Source organism: Aureobasidium namibiae (genome assembly GCF_000721765.1).
Source record: "Aureobasidium namibiae CBS 147.97 unplaced genomic scaffold scaffold_19, whole genome shotgun sequence".
NCBI lineage: Eukaryota > Fungi > Ascomycota > Dothideomycetes > Dothideales > Saccotheciaceae > Aureobasidium > Aureobasidium namibiae.
Genome location: NW_013581190.1, coordinates 445,408 through 470,128, shown reverse-complemented (window position 1 = coordinate 470,128; position 24,721 = coordinate 445,408). Strand labels below are relative to the sequence as shown.

The window sequence follows — 24,721 nt, the reverse complement described above, 5'->3', positions numbered from 1 at the left end:
GCGGGGTCCCTGACGTGCGTGCGACTACAGTAGGAAGCTGCACCCTGCGTTAAGTTGTTGATTGACGAAGCTCGACAAGAGCGATCTCTCCTTCCTCGTCGCCATGCCACTCCGCATCAACCTACCGCCGCTGACCCGCGCCCTTCTACTTCTTCTGCTGCTTCTATCTTTGCTTAATGCCTCGTTCAGTGTGCGCAGTCTCATCCGCGTCCAGGCTGTTCCAGCACTGGCAATCATCCCTGCCCGCTCGCTGAAATACCCATGGACCATCCTCACCGCTGCCCTGCTTGAAACAAACCTCGTTAGTTTCGCCATATCTGCCATCACCCTCTTCTATGGAGGCCGATACCTAGAACGCGCCTGGACCAGTCAAGAGTTCGCCAAGTTCGTCCTGTTTGTGACCATGATTCCGAATTTGTTGACATTTGCCGTCTACTGTTTGTGGTACACTGTGACAGGCAGTCAGATCCGAGCGTGAGTTCGCCCCCACCCACACTGCACCCTTTCCTTACTGACATGAGCCAGAAACACCATCATCAATGGCAACGTTGCCCTCGAAGCCGCTTTCCTCGTCGCTTTCAAGCAGCTCGTCCCTGAGCACACCGTCTCTCTCTTCCGTGCTTCGATTCGCATCCGTGTCAAACACTTTCCAGCCGTCTTCGTTTTGCTAAACAGTTTGTCTGGCCCACTGCTGGGTACTGACACCGCTTTCTTCCTGTCGTGGCTCGGCTTCTTGACCGCTTGGATATACCTGCGCTTCTACAGAGTCGCTCCTTTGCTAGCTACGACTGCTACGGGCCAAGAGGCCGTCATAAAAGGCGATGCTAGCGACACGTTTGCTTTCAGCCACTTCTTTCCCGATTCGATACAGGTCGTTCTTGATCCTCTGGCCGATTCCATCTACAAGACCATGGTAGCTTTTAAGCTATGCGTACCCTTTTCTGAAGACGCTATCGACCAAAGCAACGAGCAGGCTTCAGCACGAGCAGAAGGTGGGCTACCCAGCTTGATGACAGACGGAAGAGGAGGTCGTGGTGGAGGTAGACGAGAGGAAGCAGAGCGGAGAAGAGCGCTGGCCTTGAAGGCGCTCGATCAGAGGTTGAATGCAGCCGCAGCTGCTCGTGTTCCGACTGAAGCACCACCAGCGCTTGCTGCTGAGACAAGTACGACGGAACCTTTGACCGCTTGATTTTGTTGTTGTTTCCTCTCGTTCGTGCAGAAATTATGGTAGCAGTTCCAGTTTACTAAGCATCAAGACTGTAAAATGTGCTCTCGGATAGCATGTAATGGATGCGTGAAAGTGCCGTGGCAGTTCTCGATTGATGTTGTTACTCCCGCTCCCAAAAATATCTAGCAAGTCCCTCCCAAAAAAAAATTCATGTCTTCTCTCCGTATACGCCTTAACAAGATGGGATATCGTATGTTGACCTCTGGGGGTAGACGCGGACTAGCAGCTGCTCGGCTTGTCTGCAAATTGGTGCTAGCGCTCAATGCAGACGATGTTGGTTGATGGTTGAATGGTTGCACGATTGAACGAATCAATCCATGCGCTGGTCCTGTACGCGGCTCTCGACGTAGAAGCCAGAATCGGGTCGTCTGAGTTCCTTGAGTTCTTCAGGCGAGAATCTTTGGTCGACCTCCTGGACGTCGACGAGTTCCTTGACGGCGAAGATTTGACCGGCGACTTGCTGCGAGACGGGATGGTAGACGGTCTTCATGCGCTTGCGCAGACCTAGGGCCTTGAGGACGCCCGAGGCCTGCTTGGGCAGACCGATCGACGAGCGAAGTAGTGTGATGCGGAAGTAGGGCATGGCTGTCTGTCGGGCATTAGCAGCTTGGTCAACAGCGAGAGGCTCTCAGTCGCTACCCACCAGAGAGGTCGCGCAATGAAGGGTCGTGAATTAGAAAAGGTGACTGCGGCGAGTCGCTTGAGATTGCTTATTGCACGCCGGCCCGTCCGTCTGTTCTGTCTTGTTCTTGGCTCTTCCGGACCCCGCAATTTCCTCCTTGACCATTCATTGAACGCGTCAAGAGACCTCCGTCTTGTCTCGTCTACAGCCAGGAGCGCACGTATATGAGCTCGCCATGAATGACACGGATGATGTCGCCAACAGGCTTGCCGAGCTGCTGCGGCATCCTGATGACTTGGAAAAGATCTCGTCGTTGAAAAATGAATTCACACGCAAAAAAGCCGCCGTCGATGGCCAGCTGCGTATAGGTCTCAAAGAGCAGCTAGAGATCACCCAGCAGGGAATGTCCAGCATCAATGACGGTCAACATACTGTCAATCTGATCAAAGACGAGATGATCAAGATCGACCGCCTCTGCGTCGAGGCCCAGAACATGATCCAAGATTTCCCTTTCGTCGATAAAGTCGCCCAGACACATCGCAACTTTGCCCAGGTCGAAGATATGAAGGCACAAATCGAGTCTTTCGGTCGCAACCTGGATCATCTCGAAAACTTGCTCCGTGAAGACGACGAGAACCCCGAGAACCAGGACAATCTTCTTGCCATACATTTCGGCCTCACCAAACTGCGCGACATCCGAGACATTGCTTTGGACTCGATCAAGTCATCCACCGAAGATGCAGGTACCGAGCTCATCAACAACCTCCAGCTTGGTGAAACAGGTGCCACTTTGCAAGACCACTTCACCAGGCTAGATGATGTGATCGACTGGTTCGACGAGCACGTAGGTACCGCATGCTTGAACCTCATCCCGCTTGTGCAGTCAGGCAACAATGGTATCATCGTGAGATTGGCCTTGATTGTCGAAAAAGAAGAAGAGAAAGACCGTCAGGTCGAGGCTCTTCAACATGCTCATCGAGAGTTCAAAGACCTGGCTTCCCGCTTCAAGTCCATGAATGCCGGCCAAAAAGAACTACGCGGCTACAAAGACAAGTTTCTCAAAGCCATCGAATACAACTGTCGGGCCCAATTCGACCAAGCCGGAGAATCTTTCTTCGAGGATCCGGACAAGCTTGAGAAGAGTGTGCGCTGGTACTTCAATGATCTCAATACCGTCAAACTGGGCATGCAAAGCCTCATGCCTAGAAAGTGGCGCATCTTCAAGACTTATGTCGCCATATATCACAAACTCATGCACGACTTTCTCGTTTCCAAAGTCCAAGACGACCAGCTGAACCCGCCGCACATGCTGGCGATCGTCCATTGGGTCACCAAATACTACGCTAAGATGGACAAGCTTGGGGTTTCGGCTGATCAACTCCATCCTCACGTCATCGACGACCGAGAAGCAGACATCATCCGTGAATACAGGACCCTCATCACCAATGCTGTGGAGCAATGGATGGATCGCATGTCGGCGACTGATCGCCAGACTTTCTTGGAACGCAAAGAAAACACACTCGACACAGACGCCGAAGGCCATCTTCGGACCAAAACCCTGGGCGACTTGTGGCGCATGCTACGCGAACAACTCACCGTTGCGGCATCCTCTGACAGGCCCGATGTCGTCGAAGGCGTCGTTGAGTCCATGATGCGCGCTCTACAATCAAGACAGGCCATGTGGCAGCGGCTCATCGACTCTGAAGCTCAAAAGTATACTTCGCCTGCCATGCCACAAGTTGAACAGGAAGGCCTGCAGCCGCTGCAGGACTGGCTCGTCGCTATTGCCAACGACCAAATTGCATGCATCGATGATCAGGAAGACCAAGGGCAAATATCATACCTCACTACCTTTAGACGTGAATACGAGACGATGGTCACACCGGCATATGCGATCTCATCGAACACCGAGCTCGATACTCTGCGGGACGGCTACGTCGACCTTGGTACGCATTGCATATCTCTCTTTACATCTCTCATCTTCTCGGTCGACTTCCGCACTATTCTTGCCGAGTTCTTTACACCTGCATGGTACAACAAGAAAGCAATGGCCCAGATCATCTCTACCTTTGAAGACTACTTGGCCGATTACTCTGATGTATTGCACCCTTCATTAAGAGACGTTCTCGTCGAGGAGCTTTCTGATGAACTGCTGGTCCGATATCTATCGGCCATTCGCAATCGCGGCGTCAAGTTTAGACGTGGTGATCCTTTCAATGAGAAGATCAAGGACGATGTTTTGACTGTTTTCAACTTCTTCTCAACTCAAGAAGCTTCGTTCCCTGCCATCAAAGACAAATGGAGAGCCGTGAACGCCTTCGTCGAGCTTCTTAACGCCGAGAAAGGACCTGCGGTCGCGGATGCGTATGAACAATTCAAGCGAGAGAATTGGGACCTGCAGATTGGCTGGGTCGAGGCTGTGCTGAGAACCCGCGACGATTGTGACAGGTCCTTGATTGGACTTGTCAAGGCCCGGGCTGCCGAGGTGGAAGTCGAAAGAGGTATGGAGACTGTCATGAGCAAAGTGAGATGATAACGATAAGGTTGCTTGGTTATTCTGCATTGGCGATGAACGTGGACTTGCGTTCGGCGTGGAAGGCTTGCTTTAGGTTTTGGTTCCTGCATGGGTTGCTGCACATTCTGTATTGATGGTAGCGAGGCGTTCATACAGGTGAGGTCTAGAAAAGGATACCCCGTTTGATTAGAGATTTTTGAAATAGCAAAAGAAATGTACTATGATGTTGTCGGACATTGATTTTCGTCTTCAACCCTGGCACAACACATTAATCACGCTCAGGTGCAATCACATTCTGTGCCCCTTTTGACTTTCCGAGAGTCATTCATGCGATAGAAGCAGAGCTGCAAGCGTCGGACAAGCCGCCACCTTACGGGCTCCGAGTGCCTGCCGCAACTTTGTCTTCTACCGCGTTCAACCGTCTGCATCTTCGGTGAGAGGCTTGCAGCTGAGTTGTCTGCCAGCTCACTGATCCAGAAGACGCGCCACTCGTTGACGTCCGCCACACGCAGCTCGGGCTGAAGCTCACTGTCACAAGAATAGCAACGGTCCGTGGCGGGCAGGCCCCGCGCACATACGCCCGGTCCTGTCGATCGCCCTGGGCCCCCGAGTTTCAAGTTTACGGCTTGCGTCTTGTAGAGAAGCTTCCAAAGTATTTCTCGAGAAGGTTTCTGTCGTTGGGAAGAGCTGTGCCTTTTACATTGGTTTACACTCGGCTCTTTTCGCAGAGTGGCTGTCGGTCTCGCTTCAGTCGAGTGGCTGCTGGGTTACAGTTCAGCGCTTCCAGAAGCCGGCAAGGAATCTGTCCTCAATGGCAGAGCTTGGACATCCCCATGTTCCACATTAATCTCGGTCGGATCAGTTCGTGAACTTCCTGAGGCTACCAAGGTGGAGCTCTGCCTACTTAAGACGGCAGCAGTGTTTATTTGCGGTGGTGCAGCTGGATGCTGTATTCGCGTTCGGCGTGTAGAACGGTTTATCCAACGGGCATTGCGTCTGGAAGGAATTGGCCTGAGCAATACATAGAGCCGTTGCAATTCTATCGACGCAATGCTACGTCAAGGGACAGTGTCTCGAACAGATGACTGCCAAAGTGCTTTTTCGTCGTCCAATAGTGAGTTGCCCAACCCCTTGTCGGAGCTCAAGTTGTTGAAGCTCGACTCTCAACGTGCTGCGGCGGGAAAAAGTAGACTTGGCGTTAGTGTAGCTCTGTAACCCGATTCTGACAAGGCTGGTGATTGATTCCGCTAATGATTTATTGTTGTGTCGTTGCCCCGAACCAAAGGCGGAGCTGGCAGGTTATAAAGTCGACGATCCTGGCGCACTCGTTTCAGCCGTCCTTCTTCTCTCTCTTCCTTTCTCCCATCCCCCTCTTTCTGGATTGACCTTCTTCTCGTGAGTTTCGTCAATCATCCACCTTCGTGTCCTCCGCAAACAGCTCCTAACCTTCGACCTTGAAGTCCAATTCAGTCTACACATAACCCACATGTCCTCCGAGATGGCAACCCACTTGAAGCCCAATGGCGGTGCTGAGTTCGAGAAGAGACACCACGGCAAGACCCAGTCCCACGTTGTACGTTACCCACCCCTCCACGAGCTGGCAGCGAGTGTTTTTCTCCTCGCGTTTTTGGACACGGTGTTGTCAGGCTGGAGATGGCTGCCATTGAGTGTGGGAGCTTGTTCATGCTCTTCTCAGCTTTTGCTGAGCTGACACGAGCATCCAACCCCCACCTTTGCTGCAGGCATTTTTGATCTCACACACAAATGTCCCTTGTACCCTCAGCTGCATCCATGTACTGTGGTGTACCTGAAGCGATACGCGTCCAGCAGCTCCGCTTTTCGATTTTTGCAATTTTGCTGACCGTTTCCGACTAGGCCTTCGAGAACACCTCGACCTCGGTCGCTGCCTCGCAGATGCGCAATGCATTGAACAACCTCTGTGACTCGGTCACCGACCCCGCTGAGAAGCAGGTGAGCTTGCTGAGCTTCAAAACATGGCGGGTCTCCAGCATCTAACGCAGAGAAACAGCGCTTCGAGACTGAGATGGACAACTTCTTTGCTCTCTTCCGCAGATACCTCAACGACAAGGCCAAGGGCAACGAGATCGAGTGGTCCCGCATTGCTCCCCCCAAGCCCGAGCAGGTCGTTGCCTACGAGGACCTGCCCCAGCAGGAGTCTGTCGACTTCCTGAACAAGCTCGCTGTCCTCAAGCTCAACGGTGGTCTCGGTACCTCCATGGGCTGTGTCGGCCCCAAGTCGGTCATTGAGGTCCGTGACGGTATGTCTTTCCTCGACCTTTCGGTCAGACAGATTGAGTACCTCAACCGCACCTACGGCGTCAACGTTCCTTTCGTCCTGATGAACTCGTTCAACACCGACGCCGACACCGCCAACATCATCAAGAAGTACGAGGGTCACAACATCGATATCATGACCTTCAACCAGTCCAGATACCCCCGTGTCCTCAAGGACTCGCTCCTCCCCGCCCCCAAGTCGGCCAACTCTCAGATCTCTGACTGGTACCCTCCCGGTCACGGTGATGTTTTCGAGTCGCTCTACAACTCGGGTATCCTCGACAAGCTCATCGAGCGTGGTGTTGAGATTGTCTTCCTTTCCAACGCTGACAACCTCGGCGCTGTCGTCGACCTCAAGATCCTCCAGCACATGGTTGACACCAAGGCTGAGTACATCATGGAGTTGACCGACAAGACCAAGGCCGATGTCAAGGGTGGTACCATCATTGACTACGAGGGCCAGGCCCGTCTTCTCGAAATCGCACAGGTTCCCAAGGAGCACGTCAACGAATTCAAGTCGATCAAGAAGTTCAAGTACTTCAACACCAACAACATCTGGATGAACCTCCGCGCCGTCAAGCGCATTGTCGAGAACAACGAGCTCGCCATGGAGATCATCCCCAACGGCAAGTCGATCCCCGCCGACAAGAAGGGCGAGGCCGATGTCAGCATCGTCCAGCTCGAGACCGCCGTCGGTGCCGCCATCCGTCACTTCCACAACGCACACGGTGTCAACGTCCCCCGCCGTCGTTTCCTCCCCGTCAAGACCTGCTCCGACTTGATGCTGGTCAAGTCTGACCTCTACACCCTCAAGCACGGTCAGCTCATCATGGACCCCAACCGCTTCGGTCCCGCTCCCCTCATCAAGCTCGGTGGTGACTTCAAGAAGGTCTCGAGCTTCCAGAGCCGCATTCCCAGCATCCCCAAGATTCTCGAGCTCGACCACTTGACCATCACCGGTCCCGTCAACCTCGGCCGTGGCGTCACCTGCAAGGGTACCGTCATCATCGTTGCCAGCGAGGGTCAGACCATCGACATTCCCCCGGGTTCCATCCTCGAGAACGTTGTCGTCCAGGGTAGCTTGAGACTTCTCGAGCACTAGAACAATCATTTCACAACAAGTCGCGTGTCATTATGGAAAAGGAACAAGAGACGCAGTAGATACCACGGAACATTCAGTAATTATTTCATTTTAAAGTCATGGCAAATTCATGCATTCTTCTACAAAGCCTGCCAAAGCCTGTTGTGCTCTACTCGTACTGTTGCCAATGCGTGATGCTATAAGGTTTTGGCAAGATGATATCGGAAATTACGCGAAGAAATGGCGAACCCGAGAGCGTTCAAAGCGATCAACGAATTGCTCGTGGACGCGCTCCAAGGCGAGACTGGTATCTTGCACTCGATGATGAACAAAGCTGTGAGTGACGCGACTAGGAATAACAGTCATGTGTTGTTCTTGTTGCTTGCGTGACACTTACCTTAACTGCTGCAGGGGAACCATGACATAGGACTTTGAAAGTTGGTACGTTCAGCTTGGCAGACGGCACGTTTTACCTTTCCGAAGGCTGGTCGATGATGAGTGTTTTGGAGTTTGATGGCGGGTAACAAAAGGATGATCTCTATAACTCTGCTACATAATCTTTTAGCAAGTCTTTGGCACTCTCGAGACCGGTCGATGTCTGAGTGTACCTGAAGTGCGGCCATGTCGCGTCGTGTCAAACAAATCCAAGCCGCCGTATCCGCCCACCAGCAGCCACAGCCTTCACGAGCGCCGTCCAATATCTGCCCATAATCGTCGTCGCCATAGCGCGGCGATGCAGCCATTCCAGGGCTTTCCTGCTTCCGCATCAAATCAAGCACCCGACTCGCAATCCTCGACTTTCAACGCCTCCAACCACGTCTACCGCGACTCGTCATCCGCCGACAACCGCGTTGTCCGCTCCATCCCGCCATGGGTCCATACCGAAGACGACAGCGACGATGAGTCGCTAGACCAGAACCAGCGCCTCCTCCCCCTCGCCAATGCTGTTCCCGCTTCACATCACTATCTTCCTGCTCCGCCCACTCAGCACAAAGCCCCTGGCCGCAAGTGGGATCATATACGTTCTGCCGAACCTCCCCTATTGGACCAACCCATCGACACCAACCAGCAACGATGGCTCCCCTACATGTTGTCAGGTCCTCAGCCAAGAGGTGTACCTGGAGCCAGATTTGTCTCTGACGCCTGGATGGACGAAAACATGCCCCATCTCACCACCACTTGGACTGCTGCCGAACCCGAGAAGCCCGAGGACAAACCCAAGGGCCTCTGGCTCTTCACCCCGGAGAGACGGTCGAAAACTTTTGCGCATATCACGGTATCTACAAATGTCACCTCACCCCGTGTCTCTGTTGTTTACTGACTTTGTTGCAGCGCATCATCCTTAAAAACCCTTTCGTTCCCCTCGTTTTCCGTCTTATTGTTCTTACCTTTACCGTGGCTGCTCTTGGATTAGGGGCCAGAGTGTTTCACGAAGCCAATGCAGTCAGCCGGGGCGAAGGTCCCTGTAGCAAGCGTGCCTCGACGTATATGGCCATCGTCTTGGACAGCGCTGCCGTGCCTTATATTGGCTACATTACATGGGATGAATACCTGAGCAAACCGTAAGTGACGATCTTGGACGCCAACATTGCATAGGATGAGTGCTGACCCATCTCGCAACAGTCTCGGACTTCGAAGTGCTACGGCCAAAGTCTCGCTCCTTCTGGTCGATCTCTTTTTTATCGTTTTCTATTCGTCAAATCTATCGCTTGCTCTGGATGCATTGGACGACCCTCGCTGGGCTTGCTTTGATCACAACGAATCTTTGCTATCAAACTGCCCCGCTTCTCCTCGTATTTGTCGGTCACAGCAGGGACTATCTGGCGTTTTGGTTGTTGCTTTGATGGCGTGGCTCTTCACTTTTGTCATTAGTGTACTAAGAGTGGTCGAGCGTCTTCGTTAGCTGAGGGAGTCGCAGCATCATGTTCCTTTGTAATCACAATCATGTTGTTTCAGTGTTTGTGTATCTATTCATACACATCTAGGCCCAGACGGCTCTTTGTTACAGCCCTTCTCCACAAGCTGCTGATATTGGTCATGGCCAGATCTGCCTCGCAACGCCTGGAAGAAGGGTCGGTTTCCATGGAGCGATGAGAGATTTATTGGACTGCTTGATCCCGAATGATGCGTGTGGTGATCGGGTGAATGAGAGGCATAGCTTGCAAGGCTCGCCCGTTCGATGCGAGCATCGCGGAGAGGTCTGTTCGATATGTGGCTGAGTTGGTGTGCTGCTAAGCCACATATGAAACACTCAGCCACAACGTCATGATAAGGGTCCAGGGAGCAGCAGGTAGTACAAACGCATTCCGCGACCTCTCTTTCCTTCCAAGTCCCTCTTTCTTGTCAACAGCAGGAGAAAACAACCAATCACACGTCCCTTGCACAACCGCCGCGGATATGCGTCTGTTCCTCCTTCCCATCTCAACGCGGCGCACCCTTGTCTACTGCGATCGCGTCGCAACCCAAGTCAACGCCAGCGGAAAACTGTCATACCACGACCGCATCGTCAACAAGGCCAATGAGACGTGGGCATCCTGGGAAAACTCGCCCAACAAGTACAAGAAGAAGCTCACCGACTACGGCAACGTCATCTTCAACCGCATATCCTACGAGGAATGGGGTCTCAAGACATTGCCCTCATCGACTGCAGACCTCACACCAACCGAAATCCTCTTTCCCGGCCGCTTTCTGGACCAGAAAAAAGTTCCGGATATTCTGAGAAAACTCGCCACCGAGAGACAGGGCTTGCACAAGCAGAGGTTTTGGGGCAGTTTGATTGGCCTGCCTTTTACCATTCCTGTTGGACTTCTCCCTGTCATCCCAAATATCCCCGGCCTTTACCTTGGCTTCCGTGCGTGGTCGCATTTCAAAGGTTAGTTTGGAAATCACTGTCTGAGCCCTCGACAAGCCATGTCTATTGTTTTGGCACTATACCGGCTTGAGCGAGCTCAGGGACAAACATCTGATCAAGACTCACTCGCTGACTGCCTCTCAGCATTGTACGGCTCTAAATACCTTGAAGCTCTAATCAACAGCAAAGAGCCCTTGATCACCATGTCTCCATCGAAAGCCTTGGATGATCTTTACGCCGCAGGCTTGATACATCCTTCTCGAGAACACTCAAGACAAGCCAGCCTGCCTTCAGAAAACGAATCTCAACAAGTTGCCGATCTTATCACTCGACAGACAAATAACAATGCCTCTGACGTTATGCTCCTCAAGCGATGGAACGGCAAGTTGCTTGCGGAGCAATTCAATCTTCCCGGCATGGAGCTCGAGATCGAAAGAGCTGTCGAGCAGGTCCAGAAGAACATCGATGCCGAGTCCGCAGCGTTGGACGAGAAGGAGAAGAACAACACGACGATAGTAAAGCATACGCTTTCGGACGAGAAAAAGTAACGTGCTGGGGTATCCTGCTACCAATCCTAACTCTATTCTGTGTCCCTTCCCGAATATCCGGATCCGACTCTTTAATGTCCAGCATCAGTTTTGTGTTTGTTGGTTTTATGTCTGGGTCGTCCCTCTGGACTGGCGGGTCTCCCGGATACGCGCAAGGACACGGTAACAGGAGGCTTTACCGGGCGGTGTATCCTCCGTCGACTGGCAATGCGACCTGGGGTGACGTTAGCACGTCCTCAAACTTTCGACACAGCCTGCATACTCCTGTTATCCATGAAGAGTCTTCTGAAGCTAGGAACACAACAGCCCGTGCGATATCGTCCGGAATACCCAGTCCACGGAAAGGATGCAGGCTGATTATGTGTTCCTGCGTCTCTTCATCCCTCAATACCTCGCTTGTCATCTGAGATGAAGTCCCTGCATGTCTCGTCAGCACGTACCGATGCATCCGGAGTATCTTTGCACTTGCATCCAGGGCATATGCAATTGACATGTATCCTGTGGGGCGCGCAGTCCAACGCGACCGCCTTCGTCATGTTGACAATGGCACCTTTGGAGGCACAGTAGCTGGCGAAGTTGCTCGTCCCCACCATTCCGAAGATACTCGCGACATTGACGATCCAGCCGCGATCTCCATTTGGATGTGGTTCTTGACTGAGCATCTGCCTTGATGCATACTTGCAACCAAGAAATACGCCCTTCGAATTCACTTGCTGTATGTCGTCCCACAGTTCCTCGTCGGCACTCCAGATAGGTTGTAGCGTCTCGAGGTCAAAAGTAATACCGGCGTTGTTGACGAAGCTGCGTTCAGAGCATGTTAGGGACAAGCGCAATATCTGCGGCAATTGGACGTACATGTCGAGTCGGCCATAATGGGACACCGTTGCTCTCACCAGATCCTCCACCTCCCTGCTGCATCCTACATTCGTGGCGACGAACAGAGCATTGCAGCCGCTTTTGAGGATCACATCGTGCGTTGCATCATCACCACCAGAGTCGCTATCACTGTCGGCTGTCGGCTCTGTATCCGCACACACCACGTGTGCACCTTCACTTGAAAAACGAAGTGCAATCGCTCGACCAATTCCAGACGATGAACCTGTGACACTGCTTCTGTCAGCGAACACGAACAATCAACGCTGACTGGAGATTCTGAACGAGACAAGTTGTCAACCACCTACACTGCTACTTTGTTATGCAGCCGTCCACATGCGCCGTTGTCCATCATTGTTGATCAGGGTTGCTGCTCCTACCACTATGTTACTTGTCAGAGTCTTTCGAGGGTGGTCCTAGAGATGCAGCTTATCCACGGTGGCCACCTCTGAATCAGGGACCAGTTACCATGTAAGCCAATCGTTGTGTAACAGCAGATGTGTCTCAATTAAGCGTGAGTGCTTTGCAGGTCAGATAGTTCCCATCCAGAGCCTGGAGACGCTCAAAGAGATCGGAAGTACTATGAACTGTCCGGCCCCTGCTCGCTGATGCAAAAACAGCCAGTTCTAGGGCTGAGAACAACCTTCCGAAGATGATGTAAAGCGTTGATTGAGACTGTTCGTCAGGGGAACAGGGCTTTCTGGCTGATGTGCCACTAAAGGGTCTGCGGGCTGAAGACCAGGACCGGACCAACGGTCGAATACTTTGAGAGAGTGATGAAGTAGGATAGAAAGCCAAAGTGCGGCTCGGGGCCCACACGAGGAGAGGTGCGAAGGGCCGTTTCTAATGACCATTACGGATCTGCCAGAAAAACATGCTCAGGATCATCGGCCTCTACCCAGCCGGTCCAACAAACTAGCTACAATCAACAAACCTGATCCAAGCACACGTCCGTCTAACGGCGCCGGCTTGTGGGGATTGCAGTACTCGGCACATGCGCGTGGTCTGCCCATAAAACTTCTCAGATGGCTGGCGATCGACCGGCAGTTGTGGAATAAGGTGTTTATTCGGAACATGTGGTGACCCCTTGAGCGCATCGGACCCACGCAGGCAGCAGATATCGATCCGACATGAACGTTCTGTTTCTACTCATCGTTTGTTGCATACATGGACGTTCAGCTGTGAGATTTTCATCGGAGCGCACCCAGAACCAATTGACTTTGACTGTATGCATGACCTTTGGTTATGGGACTGTATAAACTTCCACGTTGCATGCTTTGTCCCTGGACCAGGGCGTTACTCGGCGCAGCCAAACGGTGCTTCCTAGTGTTCCAACGCAGCCAGGATTTGCAGACATTCATTTGGCAGAGAGCGAGAATTTCACTCAAAAAGTGAGACAGCCAATCAGTACCAGCCATGTCGCGTCATAAGCAAGAATGACTAGTTGCAGGAGAGAAGTATATTAAAGCTATGTACGCGTGGGATCAAGGATGGAGCACGCACGTGAGCAATGTGCTTAGCCATGTCGAACTCACCTCCGGAACTACGGATCGTGGTCTGGTACATGCGGTAGGGCTTCAGCAGTTGTGGCCGCCCGTTTCCTTATAGCGGACTGGTCACCGGCCCCGAACACTGCTATATCGATCAAGATTCGGAATCGGGCGCTTGCCGCCCGGCGGCTCTGTCTGTGTCTTCTGTGACATCAGTTAGGGGGGACAGTCCGATTATACGGCCGTCAAGAAGATCTAATCTCAACACGACAACTCCGCGTTGGTATACAATAGCCACGGGTCTCTCTTCCTCTGATTGTTCTCTACCACACCCCACCAGTCTGCTCTCTTTATCACTCGTATATCGTATGCGCTTGGCAAGACAACAAACGAAATTTAACCTTGCAATTCTTCCGAGACGTTTGGCGAATCGACGCTCTCAAGGCTTGACAGGTGGACGTAACTCAGCCACATCTCGAGGTCTGGTTCGATGTCTCGACTCTGTCTTAAAGTTACGATCTAGGGCTTGGTAACAGTCAAACTCACACTCATGCTACTGCGTAGATCTCGACAGGGACTCTGAAGATTGCGCGTGTGCTCAGCCGTCTTCCAGACGCAGGATCAAGCCCGCGTCTCTCGAAACAAGCGAATTGGGCCCTGCGACAGTCGCTTTTCCTCAAGTACTCATTGGACCAGCCACACCCTAGGGAGCCGTGGTGCCAAGGACTGTAACTCTAAATATCAGCCTAGGCAACATCAGCACATGGAGTCCATGAATTTAGTGATCCAGGCGACGATGGTGTGAACAAAACTGGGGTCTGGACCAGTTGCACCTTGGAGCGTACGACTGACAATTATCTTACATGCCACTAGCAAAGCTCTCGAGAGCGATATACACAGCTACAGCCAACAGTGAGTACGGAAACAGATGTCTGCCAGTCCTTCCAAATCTTGGTCCGCCCCTAACAAATGCCGCCTGACTCCTCAATATACAGTGTCTTAGTCTCCGTGTAAGATTACGAAAGGGTCAAGATCTTCACGTCTGCAAGTACCTTTGGTATGCGGATAGATTGACTTTTGCAGGCGCCTATGCACCAACAAAGCTCTATCACTTCCACTGCACCAGCGCCGCTTTTGTATTGAGGCACCCCTGGCTGCGACGTCTGACCGCATCCTGATTGTCACCTTCTCACCTGTCTCGAGCTCGAGCAATGAACAAGGCTCTTGGCTGAGAGCTCTTCCTTCGGACGCCGTGGTGAGACAGTGGTTCCGAATGCTGGCTGGCATGACGCTTCTTGCGGAACTGCCTCCGGGTTTGAGTTCCTCGTTCTGCTTTACTCTCCGTACAGATCCGGCAGGCGCAACAAATCGTTGGGAAGTCCGGCGTCCCTTGATCTCACGCTGTTCACGTCTGTAGAACTTTGATCGCAGAAGGTTTCAGCTCTCATGCGCGACCATTCAACCGAGACGCGGAGTTGCCGATTCTGCCTTGTTTGTTTCGAGTCTTGCGCTCATGGACTCGATTCGCGCTAGACACAATAGGATGAGTTGATAAGCGGCTAAGTTCAGGCTACCTGTTTGTCATCACCTGCTAATGCACGTTCACTGAACACTCGTTGCACTATCTCTTATACATGGCCCAATCAACTGCAATCTCTACCATCCAACTCAATCTGCCATCTTTTGTGCATTCAGATACTGTCATGACAATCTCAAGCTGACACCAACATGACCCCTAGATAGATAAAGGCTTTTGCACTGCTGGTGCACCGTAAGAAGCAAGTCGATCAGGCGTCTCGCGTTTTGCGAACACACAACAGAATGCCGTTCCACTGTGATTAACTTTCAGGGTTGCATCCTCTTGGTATCCATGTCATCGGGGGGAAGTCGACACGAAGATCAGCGTGCATGACTTGGTCTCAAGGTACAGGGGCAGTTCACTTATCTCACTGACTACGGCCGTTTACTCAACCGCAATATGATGGGCGCGGAGGAAGTTTCGAGCGCCGCTCGAGCTATGTGGAGGAAGTCAGGATGCACGAGCAAGTTGAATCATCGTTAGTGATCCACTCGACTACAGACTGATCTTCGACACCGCTCTCTGTCCCTACTCCTGTCGCAATCAACCAATACACCGGCAGACATCAGGGCTTCTGATGTTCTGATCCACAAGTTCTAATGCTTTGGTCACCACGTGCCAGTTAGTGTCAGCAATTATAGATGAACGCCCTGATCTTGAAGTTACAGTGGAGACAAACCATTTGGAATCAAGCTATTTTTGTTGACCGCGATTCCTCTACAGGACTTTTCTTCCTGCGCCAAAGTTACGCAATATGTAGAGATGGTCACACAACTCGAGCTTCTTATTGCCTGCTATGCTCGGCGCAATGAGTCGGCTCAGTCGAAGAATCGAACTGATCACGCGCCGGCAGTACTGTATCGACGCCCAGGACTAGAGGCCCTGTACGCAGCTTTATATTGTAAGTAGTGATAGGATAAATGGGTGCAAAGAGGATCCTCAGGCTCGATCCGACACCCTCGGGTTCATTTCGATCATCTACGTATGCTTGTATGTCGATTCGATAGTGAAGGATCAGCATATCCTGTACCTGTTTCCTTCTGCCTCGAACTGTCCTAGACTAAACTTGAACTAAAGCCCTCGGTCGGGATTTGATGGCAGCGAACACTCCGAAACATTATTCTGATTGGCGATGGTAGTAACTGTCACCATACAAGACAGAAAGAAATTACGACGCGTACAAATGAGGCTTAAACGCTATAGAAGAGCAACTTCCTTTTCCAACAAGAGTCACGGAGATAAGTAACGAAAAGCCTCACTGCTCGGGGCTTCCGATGCTCACACAAAATTCCCGACAGTCCCAACTTTCAACGTCCTTTGCTCGGTTCACGAGTCAGCTTGCGTACAAACACCAAGATCTGGCATCAGCCTCCAAGTCCCACTCTTTCCATTCCCTCGGAATTCCTGCCGAGGACAAGTCAGCACAAGCCGACGACTTGCGAGTCGTGAACCCCAGGCCATCGCGCTGGGATTCGGCAGCTACAGTGCACCAAACCCACCGGTTCGTGGGTGGGGCCTTTGCAGAGCTCGCAAATACTACTCACTCGCATCTCGTAAAGGTATCGTCGACTCGAGGTAGTACTTTGGGTGGACCTCACACACGCCACATTCCCTCGCGGCGATCAGCAACCGGATGCTTTTGCTGTACTGTAATTACCACTGCCGCCGATGGAATCAACAACGACGTGCCTGTCCATCGTCGCCGAGACACCCGCTTGGCACCGTCGTTGTGCTCACGCGAATCGTTGTTCGTACGAATCGTGGTTTTCCATATCAGGCTCGAGGCAGCGACCCGCCGCTGGACAGAAGTAGAGGTAGGCAACATCGGTTTCTTTGACAAAGCCGAATTAGGATTGTACAGTGGCCAAGCAAGAGTTGCATCGGAACTAGAAAGATATGAACCTTCACCTAAGACAAACAAATAGGTGTTCTCGATGACGGCTTTCGGGATTCATGGCCGTTCCCTAAACACTCTACACTGTTTACGGTTAGGTAGCCGTACGGTCTCGCAATCGGGACGCATGACAGATCAACACTCTCACGGCTGAACAGGGAAACATGTACTCTGGGACGGTCGAGAATGGGTGAGTCTATCACTCATACTATGGACGAGCCGACTTTGTGTGGTGGGCCTACAGCCGTAAGCCTTGTTACGAATCGCACACGAAAGGAAGGAGCAAGGGATCCAAAGAAGCATGATCGCCCTTGAGCCGCAGGGGCTGCATGTCCAATACAGGATCAGCTACATCGAGTACTTCGACTGTGTACTCGACATGATCAAGCGGTGTCACTCGGGTGTGGGCTACTATCAGGAATCCTTTACAGAGTTCACAGTCATGTGCAGACTGTTCCCACCTCCGACGATTCCCGTGAGCTCTGAACATTGCTCGAAGCAAACTTGGTAAGCATTGTCGTTGGGTACATGCTATGCAAGAAAGTGGACTCTCACGCCTACCGTTGGAGGTGGAAGGAGTCATACACTCATGCTGTGAGATTGTTACTTACAAAGCAAACGCCGGTCTCCGTGTGGTGAAGCGACATTTCGACTCCATCTGAGAGCAGACCTAAGATAGAACACTGGAATCCAGAAGCTGGACTTTATATGTTACTCTTGGAGACCCATGAACGCTTCATCCTCTACTTGATGCCCCTTGGGTATCTTCCAACAAGATGAACATCAGAAGCTCCTTGGTACTGTACGGAGTACACCCATTGCATGATAGCATTATCTGCTTCATTCGCATCAAGCAAGCTGGATGTTGCAACCTTGGATGATCACTTTCAACTTCCTTGGCCAATCTTGTATTTTCAGGTGAGTTGCTTCATCAATCCGCCAATAATCCACTTTCTGGCATACTTTCAATCATGTATACTGGGACATCTGTCGTACGACTCTGACTCTTTGTGGTGATCGTGTTGACAAGTCTTGTCATGATATTTCTCTGCTCCAGTGTTGTGCTTTTTACATCAATAACAAGGTCTTTGATGAGACGATCCATTTTGTTCTCTCACATTGTACATCCTGATACGCTGCCAGCTCTCGCCCAGAGTGAATTCTGCTGAAAGGAAGAGCAGCTAATCAGATATATCCCGAATACAATAATCACTAATGCTGGTAGGGAGTATAGAAGAGGCAATCGAGAAGAGTTCGAGAATCGAAGGACAATTCGAAACATGGGTGACCGAATGTTTTTCCTTCGATGAAAAATGCTATACGGGTTGCGAGTGGTCTGAGATCACGTTATGGTGAAGCGTTGATGTAAAATCGAAAAGTCATATTGTTGTCGAACAGCACGACCTTAAGCAACCACAACCACACAACAGGTCGAAAAGTACCTCTTGCTTATCTTACCCGAGCATGACTGCTCCAAGACAGGTATGTGGCACGTTATTGTTGATATAGTGCTTTTGATGTTTGCTTACGGTATGACCCTGTCTGCTCGAAGACAACATTTTGATACTCTTGTCTCTGGCAAAAAAGAGGAAAGCAGGTACATACAACAAAGTTTGTGATAAGATACGCTTAAATATTTGCTTTGCCTATCAAACCTGCCAACTGGGCAGTCCTATCTATCCTACAAAATATCATGGTTTTCGGCCTCTACCCAATGTGGAGTATGATTACATTTAACCAGCATGTTCAACAATCTCGCTGACAAGCTTGCCGTCCTTGACGAAGGTACGGAACTGTTCAGGGAGGGGACATTCCTTGTAATCGTCCTGCTCGGTCTGAGGAGGCAGGTTGACGTTGATACTTGCGCACTTGGAGGTGTAAATTTCAGTATTCAAGCTCTCCTTTGAGAGATAGATAGAAGCACCGTCAACTTGATCAAGCATAACAGTGGGCAGGCTGCCAAGAACCTGCAAGCCAAAGTTGGGGCACTTGATGACGTCGACGGATGAGATGAGGTCGTCGATAACGAGGTTAGTGCGTGGGCTGTTGTCGATACTGATAGCGTTGGCCTTGCCAATCAGACGGATAGTGGCGTTCTTGCACTTTGTGACGAGGATGGACTGTGTAACGGAGACCTCAACCTCGATAGGAGCATCGGCATCCTCAAAGTTCTCAATGATCCATTTGTTGCCATCAAGCTCCTTCTTAGGCTCTCTCTTGGGTGTGGGGTGGGAAAGACCCTTTCCACGGATGCTATCGGGCTTAGGTTTGAGTTCGGGGCCTCTGCTGCGGCTGCGGGTGATACTGTCTTGGCTTCCTTTCCGATCAGTGACAGTAGAAGTAGTGCGTAGCGAGGGGTTCTTGTGTGTCATTTCGCTCTTGTCAACCTTTCTCAAACCAGCTGTAACAGACTCGCCTCTGTTCAGTTGATCGAAGACAGCACCCATGTCACCACCGGTCGACTTGTTTGCCGGAGGCGGAGGAGGGGGCGCGTTGTCGAAAGTAGGAAGCGGTGGCGGCGGGGGTGGTGGTGGAGGACCTCCTGCAGCGCCAGGAGGAGCAGGAGCGGATTGTGAAGAAGAGGGAGCGTTGTTTGCATCCTTGAGGGCCTTTGCAAGGTCCATGCCCTGAGCATTCCATGTGACACCAGCAGCGTAGTGGTTGCGGATGTAGGATTGAAGGTTCTTCCAGATAGCGTAGTACGATTGGACGTAGGCAACGTGCTTGGGGTCCCTGATGTACGGTCAGTTGACGTAAGCGGACAGAGAGATTGCACGTGCGACGGACTTTTCCTTGTACTCCTTGAGTACTCTGTTGCCAAACAATTGTACGCCACCAAGGATCTCAGCAACATAGTCGGCAGGCTTGCCCTCGAAGACAACCCACTGTAGACCACCCATACCCTCGGCGACCATGTTGAGGTGGTCCTTGAAGGGGGATGCGCGGTTCGAGTCCTTGATGTCGTTCACAGTGCCCATCTCTTGTTGTAGATCCTTGATGAGCTCGGAGAAGGCAGGCGAAGTCATGTCGGGCTTCTTGGCCTTGTTGGCGATGACAAGGTAGTGGCGCTGGGTAGCAAATGCGCGCTCGACGGCGTGTGCCTGGCAGGGGTTAAGGATTGGTGCGAGCATCTGTTATAGTGGTTGGGGTACCTGAGTCTCAATGTTCTTGTCCAGGCCCGATGCAGACGAGACAAACTTGGCGACGTGTTCGTCAATCAGCCTGTCCATTTCCTGTATGGCCTTGGGAGTGGTGTCGGCCTGGAGAGCGGGTGCGGCAGGGGCTGAAGGTTGTTGGGCATCTTTGGCGATGCCAGGGAGCTCGGGAGCACTGGACGAGGAAGGCAAATGGGTGGCACCAAGGTCGGCGACGGAGTTCCTGGGCTGGTCAAAAGAAGCCGACGAGGTAGCAATGTCCTCGAGGCGGGAAGTGGCAGCTTCGAGTCTGGACACGGGGGTCAGTACGACGCGTGCCTGGAATCGACATGTTGTCTGTAGACGGACCGCTTGATCAGCGTGGTGAGATTGTGCATGCCGAGGTTGCTCGTCGTCGTCGCCATGATGGGTTGTGTGTCGACAAGAAGATGGTTGGGAAAGGCAGCAAGTCTGGAAGGGTTGCAAGTCGACTACTCGTACTCGAATGCCAATGATGGCCTTGGACCCCGGCCAGCCACTCACTCCGCCAAATGCAGGCAGTGTGCACGAGCCAAACAACTGAGACAAGCCACTTCCGTCTTCCGCCAATTCACCATCATCGCCAAACCACCCTCAAACACGTCCTGTCTTGACCCTCTGACTTCTGCGCCAGACGCTATGCAATCCATTGACTTTTGTACCACTGGCATGTTCATCATTGGTGAGTCAACCCCTTGCTCTCGTATATATTTCTTGCCGTTATCGTGCCTGCCAATCCGAAATGCTGAGACTCGTCTCCCACAGATGACATCCATCCTGCCCCATCTGCTCCTGACCAAACTCCATTTCTGAATATACCCGGAGGTGCTGGTACCTATAGTGCTTTGGGTGCTCGCATTCTCTCACCATCACCTCGATCCAAGCGAGTCGGCTGGCTTGTAGATGCTGGTCATGACTTTCCTTCATCCTTGCGTGATATGATAGCTGCTTGGGATACTGCCGTCCTGATAAGACAACGTGACGGCCCCACCACAAAGGGCTGGAATGGCTACGGTGCCAACGAACATCGCGGTATGTCTACCCGCCTCAACCCCTGCTTGTACTGAACATACTGCAAGCTTTCAAGTATTTGACACCCAAGCTCCGCATCACCGCCAAAGACTTGTCGCCCGAACTGCTATCCGCCAAGTCGTTCCATTTGATATGCGCTCCTGCCCGCTGCGTTGAGTTGGTCGACGGCATCAAGTCTCGGAGGGCCCAACTCGGTAACTCTCTCCGTGACCCTCTCTTTATCTGGGAACCCGTACCAGATCTCTGTGTACCAGCCGAATTGGACAATACCATCAGGGCGCTCCAACATGTCGATGTCATCAGTCCCAATCACGCAGAATTGTCAGATTTGTTCTCGGTCGTTGCAACCACCAAAGCCGGCCACGTAGACCGTCAAGTCATCGAGTCTTGCAGCTCCAAGCTGCTCTCCAGCGTGTCCTCGGAACGAGCATCCAGGATATCAGTGGTTGTTCGATCGGGCAAAGACGGATGCTACGTTGCTTCATCGTCTCAGAAAGCGTGGCTTCCAGCATTCCATGCAGCGACACCGGAAAAAGTCATCGATCCGACAGGGGGAGGCAATGGTTTCCTCGGAGGGTTAGCGATTGGGCTGGTCAGAACAGGTGATGCTGTCGAGGCATCCAAGTGGGGTAATGTAGCAGCCAGCTTCATGATTGAACAAGTAGGTGTGCCGATATTGCAAACAAAAGAGGGCAAAGAAGTATGGAACGGAGTGGTGGTGGAAGAGAGAATGAAGGAATATTCTATGCAATGCATATGAAAAAGCAGTTTGACTGTAATGGTATTGCGTCGTTGGCTGTGAAGAAGAAGCAATCGAAAGAAAAAAGTACAAATATGCAGGCCCCCAACTCCGTTTTAGTCCATATATGAGCGACGTTTACTCGTCTTTGGAAGTGAGGGATCGGTCGTGCTCGCGGATTTGACGGCTCCAGCTAGGGTTGTGGTCAGTACGTGGTCCGGGGGGCAGCGAGGATGAGAGGGTGTGTACTATCTGCTGGGGAAGAAACGGCCCTGCTCAGGCATCTTGTATCGGTGCTCGCGGTCGGCGCTCAGGCTGAAGAAGACACCAGCGACGAGGACGACCGAGAGGCCCATAACGGCAGTGTTGGCTTTCCAGTTCTTGGGTTGTGAGTACCAACCACCAGCGGGTGACCAGACGTGCTTGGGGTAGCTAAGAGCATGTCAGAAATGGCACGAACGGGATGCGATGGAGGATGGAGGTCGGTGGTGGGGGAGCGGGTTGGGTGTGTAGGCTGAGGACGGGTGCCGGTCGCAGCTATCGAGGCGAGTCTGAAGACTGTAGGCGAGGGAGAACGTACGGGATCTTGTCGCCGGCCATTGTTATGGAGCGGGTATTGCAGAGTGTGTGGTGATTGTATTGCGGTGCAGCCCTGTCTTTGATGATGGAGTCGCGAGCTGCGGACTCGACTTGGACCGTGCACTTGTGAATCTTGGCCGCATCTACTGTAACAAATTCCTCGCCCGCGCGACAACGAGGTCAAGGCCAACATCATGGAGCGTATTGCAACTCACCACATGCGCCGCTCATTGCTGTCGCCGCGCTCACTCCGCCTGTTGTCGCCAACCTCGACCACAGCCTCCTCTCGCCGTGCCTTTGCCCTCTCGTCCCGCCTCGCCCAAGATGCCCCCGTGACACCATCACAACCTGCAACACTGGACGAAGCCATCCTGGACACAACCTCTGTCCCCGTCTCAAACTTCTCCAGGACTTACAATCTCAATCCTCCCGTCACCGTCAGAGCCGCTCGCATCGACTCTCCCAAGCTCAGCGCTCTCCATGCCCGTCTTTCGCTCCCACCGCGCTTCCCCGTTAGCTCTCTCGGACGCTGCCTGGTACACCCCTCGGCCGATCGCAACCCTCTATACAACAATGCCTCGCTCGCTGTCATTGGCCAAGACCTGCTTGCAAACTACACTGCCGAGTGGCTCTTGTGCAACTACCCTCGCCTCCCCATGCAGGTCCTGTTCGCCGCCCAGTACGCTTACTCGGGCCCGCCTACTCTCTCAGCCATGCGCGAGGAATGGGGTGTAGAGTCCGTCGCCGCCCCCGGTGTCGAGGTCGACCCTGGTCTCTTGCAATTCACCCGCATCAAGCCCGGAAACGCCATGGCCGAAGGCACCATGCTTCGTCAAAAGGACATGCCCTCGGCTCAAGACAAATCTGCCTCCGCTCGTCCCAATTCACAATGGAACTACCGCCGCGGCACCTCTTCTCGCATTGTCTACGACAACAACTTTGGCGACCTGCAAGACACTGCAGACGCCCCGGCCTCTGAATACTCCCACAACCCTGAGGCCGGCGTCACCACCGAAGAGGCTTCGGCCACCTTCATCAACGCCGTCTTCGGTGCCCTCTACCTACACGCCGGTGCCCAAGCCACCCAGGCCTTCCACCAAGCTCACATCCTCTCGCGCCACATTCCCCTGCATACTCTCTTCTCCTTCACCCACCCAACCCGCGATCTCTCTCGTTTGTGTGCACGTGAAGGCTTTGAGCCGCCAGTTGCCCGTCTGCTTTCCGAGACTGGTCGTCACTCTCGCAGTCCCGTCTTTGTCGTCGGTGTCTACAGCGGCAGCGACAAGCTAGGAGAAGCCGCTGGCTCAAGTCTGGACGAGGCTCGTGTGCGTGCCACTGCAACCGCTCTTCGCTCCTGGTACCTCTACTCGCCTCCCCGCGAGAACATTGTTCTTCCCAGTCAATCTGGCACCACGCAATGGAAGCCCCAGATGATCGACATTGGCGAGATTGTCACTTGAGATCCATTTAACGACTTGTAAATTTCTTGTACTATCAGTTATACCTGCGTCCGCGGGCCAGAGGCTGCCGGACTACCACCGCTCCCCACCCGTACAGCCCTTTCCGCCAGCCTCTATGCATTCAAGCATTTGTATCTGTGGCGCCCCTCAAAAGAGCCGGGGACATTTCTTAACCCCCCTTGTTGTATTCTCTGCATACGGAAAAAGGCGTCAAAGGAGTGGTCGGCTGTCGATTTACCCAGGAGTATCTATGAATCTTCCTCAAGATCCGAGGGAGTTCAGTGTGTAAATATACAATTTTCTTCACAGACTCAAGACTACCTAATATTCTGGTGATGTTCCTGTTCCTACTGGTGTCGGGTTAGATACGACATCTTCATCAATCGCGCAACCGAGTTATGCTAGAAGTAAGAATATTGTGTGCTTGGAATCATTTTCTCGCGATGCAAGCCGCAAAAACGCCACATCGCGTGGTTTTGTGAGTCAAAATCCTATAACAGATGCATTTCGCGAAGGTCGGCGATATCGCTTCACAGTACTTCGTATCTTACACTCGATTGTAGAAGACCAGAAGCAATAATGCAACAAACAACAGCTGGACTTTAGAAGCATATGCTAATGTTAATGGTCTCGCGCTTCTGACAAGGGTTACAGTACAGGTATAGCTCGAACAAGCTTCAATGCTCAGGGATCACAGCTACCACAGATGACTCAGCAACGTCAACTTCCTCGAGTTCTACTTCCAGCGGTGTCCCATCTGGG

General features: G+C 52.3%; 10 protein-coding genes across 10 annotated transcripts; 7 read left to right on the top strand and 3 right to left on the bottom strand.

Moving 5' to 3' along the window:
* Nucleotides 1-103: 103 nt before the first annotated feature.
* M436DRAFT_67050 (DUF1751-domain-containing protein) lies at nt 104-1,189 on the top strand (the record flags this gene model as incomplete). The annotated part of the gene is made up of 2 exons (XM_013568499.1): nt 104-474; nt 526-1,189. The coding sequence occupies 2 exons, from the start codon at nt 104-106 to the stop codon at nt 1,187-1,189; spliced, it is 1,035 nt and encodes a 344-aa protein (XP_013423953.1).
* Nucleotides 1,190-1,538: 349 nt separating this feature from the next.
* M436DRAFT_55526 (mitochondrial 54S ribosomal protein YmL33) lies at nt 1,539-1,811 on the bottom strand (the record flags this gene model as incomplete). Its single annotated transcript, XM_013568463.1, has 1 exon — nt 1,539-1,811. One exon carries the CDS (start codon nt 1,809-1,811, stop codon nt 1,539-1,541), a length of 273 nt encoding a protein of 90 aa, XP_013423917.1.
* A 274-nt stretch (nt 1,812-2,085) lies between these two features.
* M436DRAFT_55530 (exocyst complex component Sec6) lies at nt 2,086-4,383 on the top strand (the record flags this gene model as incomplete). Its single annotated transcript, XM_013568464.1, has 1 exon — nt 2,086-4,383. The coding sequence occupies one exon, from the start codon at nt 2,086-2,088 to the stop codon at nt 4,381-4,383; it is 2,298 nt and encodes a 765-aa protein (XP_013423918.1).
* Nucleotides 4,384-5,851: 1,468 nt separating this feature from the next.
* Nucleotides 5,852-7,762, top strand: M436DRAFT_55362 (UDP-glucose pyrophosphorylase; the record flags this gene model as incomplete). The annotated part of the gene is made up of 3 exons (XM_013568430.1): nt 5,852-5,938; nt 6,241-6,336; nt 6,395-7,762. 3 exons carry the CDS (start codon nt 5,852-5,854, stop codon nt 7,760-7,762), a joined length of 1,551 nt encoding a protein of 516 aa, XP_013423884.1.
* Nucleotides 7,763-8,474: 712 nt separating this feature from the next.
* M436DRAFT_55159 (uncharacterized protein) lies at nt 8,475-9,644 on the top strand (the record flags this gene model as incomplete). Its single annotated transcript, XM_013568378.1, has 3 exons — nt 8,475-9,017; nt 9,074-9,303; nt 9,365-9,644. The coding sequence occupies 3 exons, from the start codon at nt 8,475-8,477 to the stop codon at nt 9,642-9,644; spliced, it is 1,053 nt and encodes a 350-aa protein (XP_013423832.1).
* Nucleotides 9,645-10,138: 494 nt separating this feature from the next.
* M436DRAFT_55487 (uncharacterized protein) lies at nt 10,139-11,140 on the top strand (the record flags this gene model as incomplete). The annotated part of the gene is made up of 2 exons (XM_013568454.1): nt 10,139-10,613; nt 10,737-11,140. The coding sequence occupies 2 exons, from the start codon at nt 10,139-10,141 to the stop codon at nt 11,138-11,140; spliced, it is 879 nt and encodes a 292-aa protein (XP_013423908.1).
* Nucleotides 11,141-11,315: 175 nt separating this feature from the next.
* Nucleotides 11,316-12,365, bottom strand: M436DRAFT_55513 (gluconate 5-dehydrogenase; the record flags this gene model as incomplete). The annotated part of the gene is made up of 5 exons (XM_013568459.1): nt 11,316-11,354; nt 11,403-11,565; nt 11,606-11,941; nt 11,996-12,247; nt 12,322-12,365. The coding sequence occupies 5 exons, from the start codon at nt 12,363-12,365 to the stop codon at nt 11,316-11,318; spliced, it is 834 nt and encodes a 277-aa protein (XP_013423913.1).
* Nucleotides 12,366-18,709: 6,344 nt separating this feature from the next.
* M436DRAFT_75930 (adenylate cyclase-associated protein) lies at nt 18,710-20,508 on the bottom strand (the record flags this gene model as incomplete). The annotated part of the gene is made up of 4 exons (XM_013568550.1): nt 18,710-19,709; nt 19,764-20,077; nt 20,129-20,420; nt 20,480-20,508. The coding sequence occupies 4 exons, from the start codon at nt 20,506-20,508 to the stop codon at nt 18,710-18,712; spliced, it is 1,635 nt and encodes a 544-aa protein (XP_013424004.1).
* A 280-nt stretch (nt 20,509-20,788) lies between these two features.
* On the top strand, nt 20,789-21,941 carry M436DRAFT_55288 (Ribokinase-like protein; the record flags this gene model as incomplete). Its single annotated transcript, XM_013568412.1, has 3 exons — nt 20,789-20,831; nt 20,915-21,181; nt 21,229-21,941. The coding sequence occupies 3 exons, from the start codon at nt 20,789-20,791 to the stop codon at nt 21,939-21,941; spliced, it is 1,023 nt and encodes a 340-aa protein (XP_013423866.1).
* Nucleotides 21,942-22,226: 285 nt separating this feature from the next.
* M436DRAFT_55349 (ribonuclease III) lies at nt 22,227-23,959 on the top strand (the record flags this gene model as incomplete). Its single annotated transcript, XM_013568427.1, has 3 exons — nt 22,227-22,348; nt 22,466-22,469; nt 22,700-23,959. Coding segments are annotated over 3 exons (1,386 nt in total), but the record flags the coding sequence as incomplete, so codon positions are not given.
* Between the last annotated feature and the right edge of the window lie 762 nt (nt 23,960-24,721).